Source organism: Porites lutea, chromosome 8 (assembly GCF_958299795.1).
Source record: "Porites lutea chromosome 8, jaPorLute2.1, whole genome shotgun sequence".
In the NCBI taxonomy this organism is placed as follows: Eukaryota; Metazoa; Cnidaria; class Anthozoa; order Scleractinia; family Poritidae; genus Porites; species Porites lutea.
This window is the reverse complement of record NC_133208.1, coordinates 27901925-27909424: the sequence shown is the minus strand read 5'-3', so window position 1 is coordinate 27909424 and position 7500 is coordinate 27901925. Positions and strand designations below refer to the sequence as shown.

Genomic DNA, 7500 nt, shown 5'->3' with positions numbered 1-7500 from the left:
ATTTTGCGTAACTTTTTCATTCGATTATCTTTTTCTAAATCTGAAAAATTTTGGAATAAAATTCCACAGTTGGAGAATAAAAAAATTAATTAGTTGTTTTCACAAGGCACTTTTTCACAAGTTTTGCAAGAAAACAAAAGGCCTGTTTAATTTACCATAAATTGAAACTCATCAAATTCGAGAAGCAGGTGTACAATGTGTTGCTGGACTGATCTTATCATCATATTTCTTGCAAATCTTCACATATTAAAATGGCTGGATATTATTTACACCACAATTCTTATATTTACCTGCATGACACAATTCGTTGGGCTTGAAAGCGGGTAGCTTTGGCTTTCTCGGGTCAGTCAAACTTATCTTGACTAACTTGTACAAGTACTAACATCCAGTTGATGCAACTCAACTTGACGTACGTCTAACGTTTATCAGAACTAGTTTATCAAAACCGGTTTTAACCAGTTTTAGAAGCCTACACGAAACTAATATGCCAAACAAGTCAATAAACAGGTCGCAGCGATTCCATACTATTGTATTCTCCATTCTATTTTTGCATACCTTAATGACCATCTAAAACAGATTTAGAAACGTTTCGTGCAATATCTAACGAGCAAACTTGTGTTTCTTAATTGTGCACTTAAAAAATCAGTCTTTTGCATACCGTAAACTGCTGCTTCAAATAATCCCTGGGCTAATACATCTTCGTAAGAACCTCTATTAACCCTTTAAGCCCCAGTATCCACATACAAATTCTCCAAACTGATCTCCATACATTTCCTTTAAGAATTAGTTGAGGGAATTTAATAAAACATCACGGCATTTTCTCTTTCATGATCATTTTTTATATTCTCACAACCTTAGAGTGGTTTTCGTTTGAGTGTCGTAAAACCAAAACCAAAGTAATTACTCTGGCCAATCACATAGGACACAGACAATACATTGAACCAATCAAAACTCGAAGTAATTACATGTGGCTGACGCAAAGCGCGGGAAAATGCATGCGAGCGCGTCACAATTGGCTTTGGTTTTACTTCTGATTGGATGAAAAGGTGGCGCGAATCTTTTAAGCCAATCGCATCGTGTAGAAAGTGCAAAACCAATTACTTTTCGACACTCAAATGAAAACCGCTCTATCTCTTGACAATGTATGGACATTGTTATAGGAGAAAATTGTTGTTGGTCACTATTGGGACTTAAAGGGTTAAGGGGGGTTAGGAGGGCTTATAAACGGATGTATTTTTTAATAACGTAAAAAGGGACTATAACTAGGGGGGCTTATACTATGGGGGAAGGCTTATAAGCGAGCTTATAGGCAAGTGCGGTTCAGGTTAAAACGTGATGACCTTTTCTCGACAACGTGACCGCCGATCGCGCGTGCTTATAGAGTAGACCAGACCTGCTCGAGCATCCCAGGATAATTTACAATTTTTATAACTCTTAAAAAAACGGTCCGTAGACAGTTATAGTAATACTAATATGTATTTAAAAACGAATGGGTGACCTTTTATGTGTTTTTGGCCTGTGTCTTCTTAGACGCGATCAAAACGGAGGTTCACTGAAAGAGACGTTTTCAAAGGCTCAGCAGCCATGCCAGAACGCTTGTATGAACGCGAAGGTTTCATGCGTTCTATGATCCAGTGAAAAATACTCTTCGTTCTTCGTTTATACAGTTAGTAAAACAATTTCAGAGACCCGAGAACAGATATTTTGTCTTTGACTTACGGTACAGCATTTTTCAGTCGCCTAATCGGGTATGAATTTCTAGGCTTACCCAAGCCTAAGAAGTTGACATATCTAATTAATTTATGTACTTATTTCATTAATTTATACATAATAATCAACATGCAGTCAGCTAGACAGTTCCAGCTAGGTATTTAAATAGTGGGGACGGTGAAAAGCCAAGTAAGCAGGAATTTATCTGAACTCAGTTCGGGAAATTTAGACACAGGTAGTCATAACAACCGCCTAAGAGCCATGTTCACACGAAACAACCACTACTCGCCAGGTGGTACCTGTCCGAGAGTTTTCGTAGTCAAAGCTGCAAATACAGTTGACTGCTGATAACTCGAACCCTCACTAACTCGAGCCTCGCGCTAACTCGAACCAAAGTCGATTTCCCCTGAATTTCCTTCTTACATTTACTGCAATTTGACCCTCGATGACTCGAACCCTAGATAACGCGAACCTCGCTCTAACTCGAAGTAATGTTTGTTTCCCTTCAGATCATTTCTATATAATTCTACCCTCGATGACTCGAACCATATTTTAAGCGAGTAACAAGTCGAAAAAAAAAATGTGTACTGAAGACCGAAACACTGACTTTATCACGCAAAACAACCGTGTCAATTCTTTGACTTTACTTTTTTGTCACTGTATTTCAAATCCAGTGTCCATCCCAGTATATTTATCAACCCTTGATTCCTAATTCCTTTTTCAAAATGTTAATCTATATCTCTTGCTGCCCTTGAAGTGAATTGTGCGTGATACGTGCACATGTACAGTCCTCCGCATCCATTTGCTTATTTGCTTATTCCCGGTTATTTGCTTCAAGCTCCCGATAACTCATAGCTTGTTCCAGACGTTCAGATCGTAGGGACAGTCACAAGAGATGTGAGCAGAAAAAAAAAAAGCAACGAGGGGATGGTCTCGCTGTCTTCCTTCGCGGCGCACACTACTATCCGAAGATAACTCGAACTTTTTTCGATTTCCTTAGAAGATTCGAGTTCTCGGGAGTCGACTGTACCGGATGGAGTGATAAGAGGTAAATTGATAACTGTAAGACAGGGCTTTGCAAAGTTCCTTAACAAAAGTAAATGATAATCGCAGTTCAGTAATTTAATGCTATTTATTATCTCTTGACCCTCAAAAGAATTGAATATACAGAATATAATTAAATAATGTCTCTTTCACAGATATTGTTTGGGTCTTATAATAGACACGCCCTCCCTGAAAGGCACCACCAGTTGTTCTACTCGCTTGTCATTCTTGATCATCTGGTTGAAGTCATGCAAGGCCTGTCTTCTGGAATCATCTTCATCGTAAAGCAGCGCGCACAGTGAGTTGTCTGCCATGATGAAGCCAGAGGGTGTAAGCATGTCAAGAGCGATCTTGTAGTAGGAGGTGTACTGATCCTTGGATGCGTCTAAGAACACAATGTCGAACTTCTCATCCGCGGAATTAAGCTCATGCATGACGCTAACGGCATCTCCAACCTAATGGCACATTTAATGGGACAATTAAATAGAAAAAATTAACTATTAAATAAAATAGAAAAAAATGATGAATGAATAGCTCTAGGATCGAGTGAACGAGTACCAATTTGTGAGGGCGAATGAATGGATAGTAATTAAGGGTGAACGGGCTAGTGGGTGAACAGAACAGGATAGGATAAATGGATGGCTCGATGGATGGATAAATCTCTAATTAATACGCTATATGTCTATATGGGCTGATTGATCACTGGATGGATGAATCGCCTTAAGCCGATTAAAAACTATCGAGAAAAAGACGAAATTATCATGTGAATTATTGTTATCGCTGGAGCCGAAGGTGGTTAAGTTGAGTAGATTGCAAGATATAGCGATATTTGCAAAAGTGAAGTGTTAACGACGTGCAAAACTTGCCTTAAGAGTTAACTTGTGGGACTGTGACGAACTGCGGAACAACTGATCAGCGACTGAAGCTATCTTAGGGTCGAATTCAATAGTCACTACTTCACCATCGGATGGCAGCCCCTCAGCGAACGCCATGGCAGACATCCCAGTAAACGTACCCACATCAAGTACCCTCTTAGCATTGGCCAGCTGTGCCATCATCTTTAAGAACTGTGCTTCCAGCTGTCCTACCATACATGGCGTGAACATTTCTTGGTCCTCTGTAGCGAGGGCAATCTGCTGTATGTCTAGACTTGGAACCTGCGTCATCTTGATAGCGTAGTCTTCAACACCTTGAGAAAAAAGATTACCTTTTAGTTCGGCTTGATTTTTTTTGTCCTTTAATTTCATTTTTTGCCATTTGTAATTAATAAAATGTATGGATAAATTAAACTCTACAAGAAGTGACTTTTCTATTACAAGGTATCATATTCAAATGCGATATTCACATGGTTAACATTCTTCGAAGTATACAATTTTAATTTTTGTTTACTTTGAAAAGAAAATAATTTATTCGAACTAGAGTATAATTCCTGGAATTTTTCCTGTTAAGACCATGTTAAGATGACAAGCCAAGATATTAAGAACTTCCGATCATCGGAAAACGCCACTAACGGAGAGACCGGATATAGTTTACATCGCCTGACGTATATTTACCTGGATGACACAATTCGTTGGGCTTGAAAACGGGTGGCTTTGGTGTATCTTCAGCTTGTTCAAAAGCGACATGGGAAGGAATGTTCTTTGTTCTCTTTTTCTGTACAGCTTCGATCCATTCAGAGTACGACAGCTCCTTACGTTTTTCGCCCGGCTGAAAATCTTTTTCATAGGCATTGTGTAGTTCTGGATGGCCATTGCTTACGAGGATGTCGTGGATTGGCAGATCTTTGTCTTTTGTGTCGTCATGACAACCATTTTCGTACCCGTTGAGCACCTCGGGAAGTGCCTGATTCACGCTGCCCTCTGTCGGGTCTTCTAATCCAACATCCCTGCAGTGTGCCTCTACTCCCAGGCCTCCTCTGGGGTAACCTTGGCAGATCTTCAGGTACTCTTGAAGGCGCATGACAAGGAGTTCGTAAGGTAGGTGACTGATGTATCCGCACTTGCCAATGCCCTTGGGAACAGGGGCTGCGAGATTTCCTCCACGTTTTTCTATCATTTTCTCCTGAGAACTGTAGATGCGCTGCACGTCTTGCATGATTGGGTGCCACAAGGACAACTCAAGATCACTCAGCAGAGTCAAGATGCGATCAAGTTCGGCCCGAGTGGTCCAGCCCTCGCAGAAAGAAAGATAAGCCCCAAATCCCATTCCAGTCGATACAGCATGGCCATGGAGCATGCCGGCTGGCAGCTCGTACCCAGGGCTCCATGTATGACCAAAGGCATGTGGACGGCACTGGTGCGTTTCCCAAAGGTTTCCGTATTCAGATATCACGTAGCTGGAAAATACATAAGACAATTGACCATTAACTATTGCCTAACAATAAAATGAATAATGAACTTATCCACGCACCACTTTCTTGAGCATGGTAAAAGGCAGCAAAAAAGTTCTTCCATAGCTTTCTTATGGATTACTGGACTTTACAAAATTTTCGCCGCATGCATATGTAATGGCTATTAGGCCCAAGGTGACTCATCCAGAAGTTCAGGGTATTGTCACGGGAAGCCTTAGTAGCCAGTCGAAGCTGTTTCCCCCTCCGATGGGAAGACGAAAGTTAAGACACTTACCTTTCAAGAGCTTTCCCAATGATCAAATCACACAGCTTTCCAAATTCTGTATGATCACCATTAAAATCTTCCATCTCGGTGCCAAATTTTGTCCACACCAGAGCAGAGGATCCTTTCTCCAGCAAGTTAAAGAGACTTTCGTCCTTCACTGCTGCCATTTTGACAATTTCAGCGATGCCATGTCTCAGCCAACCATGATGAAGGGTTCGGAAGAATGATCTATCTGTAAGTGTAAGCACAGGGGGATGGTATGCTCCGTACAGATTCTTGAAGCCAAAGCCATCACAGCAGGTGCGAGGGGAGGGTCCGGCGTCAATTCCAGATACGATGCTCGTACAGAGCATAACGTATGGGGTGTTTCGGTGATACAGTGCCGTGGCAAAGCCAGCGACGTCTGATATCACGCCACCGCCAATCACCAGCACCGGCTCGTTTCTGGAGACGCGCTTCCTTTTCAACGACACAAGAATATTTTCCACAGTAGAAACATCTTTGTTGGCTTCATTGCCGGAGAAAACCAGCTTGCACAGCTCGATGTTGTACCGGTCGAAGTAGGCTTGAAGTGCGTTGCCGTAGAGTTTCTCCACTTTGTCGTCAACAACAGCGACGCATCTGAAGTAAATAAAGAAAGGGGACTGTAATGTTGAATCGCCTTGCTTTTTAACTGCCATTAAAACATAATGTCATGCTGTGGTTGCTAAAAACAACAATAAGAGACGGTTGTGGGCAGGGGAAAACCATATTGTGCTACATTTGGCAAAAAAGAGGTTGACTCAGTTAAGTGCCTAAAAACCAGCCTGAAATATAAAAACAAACAAGAAAAGAAAAAGACATAGCCGACGCCATGCGCATGGGTGCAATATTTGATGGTCTTCTTTGCCTGTGATTGGCTACTGAATAATGGTGTGAGGTAATCATCTTTCTAAAAGGACTACTCTAAAATAAAGGGTAAATACTGCTACCTTATACACTAAGCACAATTAAAAAACCGTTCAAACTACGTCAAGTAAGTAAGTTTTTATTTTAGAACAAAATGCAATAGGGGTCGCGTAGGATGGTATACCTTCCAAGAGCCTGGTAAATGTTCCTCAGCTCATGATTGGCAGGATTCAGCACACCATTGACAATTTTAATAGTAGTTGTGAGAGACAGGCTCATGGTACTTTCAATCACGGAAGCATCGGGTTTTGCCAACACGTAGCCCTCGCAGGTGCGATAAATTGATGTAGGATATACTGCGTGTGGGTCTGCTTCCTCAAGGTACTCAGCGTTATCCAGATAGCATTGGGGGCCTTCCATTTCTTGGAGTAAAACACGAAAAGTCATTGAACCGAGTTCGCAAGCTGCAATCTTCTCAATGATGCTGTTCCATTTATTCGTTGCCTCTACATTATCCGTTCTATGGAAAGATACGGTTGTCATCTGTTAATGATAATGTCAGTAATTAAAAAAGAAAATGGTTCTCGCTGCCGTGTGAAAACTAGACTGCATGCACGCCGTCTCTTTTTTTCTTCAGATCTACCGAGGGGAGTAAAGGCGAGCGAATGTCGAGCGGTGAACCCGCCAGATGAGGGAAACGAGGGTGGCAGCGCGAGGTAAATATCCAGTGTTTCAGCTGAGTTCAACAACTCCTATATCAGTACAATCGGTCTAACCAACAGAGCTCTGAAGGACCATTGCAGCCTCCTATGTTTCAGCAAAAGGATTAATGAAGGTAATAAATATTGGTTGCAATGATCTAAATAGCGGAGTGAGGAAAGGCTAACAAAATTAACAGTAAAGGTTTAATTCCTTTTATGTATAGCCTGCGTAGCTGGAGGGATTTATCGCGTGCAATTGCTTAATTCCACGCGTCTAGGCTGTTAAGCCACAATAGGAATTGGGAAGAGTCAAATTGCACTACACCCTACTCTTGTCCCGCCAGTTACCCAGCTACCTCATGAGAGATCTGTTCATAGTGCTTGCGCGACTTGTGCATTGCGCTTGCATTGTAAGTTAGCCGTCGTCCACATGTTTCGAATTCCGCCAAACTGTTTTTAATAATTATTTATCGATACGATAAAAGGTTAATTAAAGCACTGACCTCGCAACAAGTTTCGCAAACTGCTGCAGTACAGCGACA

At 41.5% G+C, this 7500-nt stretch overlaps 1 protein-coding gene across 1 annotated transcript in view; it reads right to left on the bottom strand.

Moving 5' to 3' along the window:
• Positions 1-2823: 2823 nt before the first annotated feature.
• LOC140946995 (uncharacterized) overlaps positions 2824-7500 on the bottom strand; it is a 10292-nt gene continuing 5615 nt past the window's right edge. Inside the window, exons 3-8 of the mRNA XM_073396078.1 lie at positions 7456-7500; positions 6442-6777; positions 5379-5990; positions 4308-5089; positions 3621-3943; positions 2824-3209 (exon numbers count right to left, since the gene is read on the bottom strand). The exon at positions 7456-7500 is cut by the window's right edge and continues 248 nt beyond it. Of these exons, the coding sequence (XP_073252179.1) occupies positions 2904-3209; positions 3621-3943; positions 4308-5089; positions 5379-5990; positions 6442-6777; positions 7456-7500 (2404 nt within the window). The 3' untranslated portion in view covers positions 2824-2903. The remainder of the gene's footprint in view (positions 3210-3620; positions 3944-4307; positions 5090-5378; positions 5991-6441; positions 6778-7455) is intronic.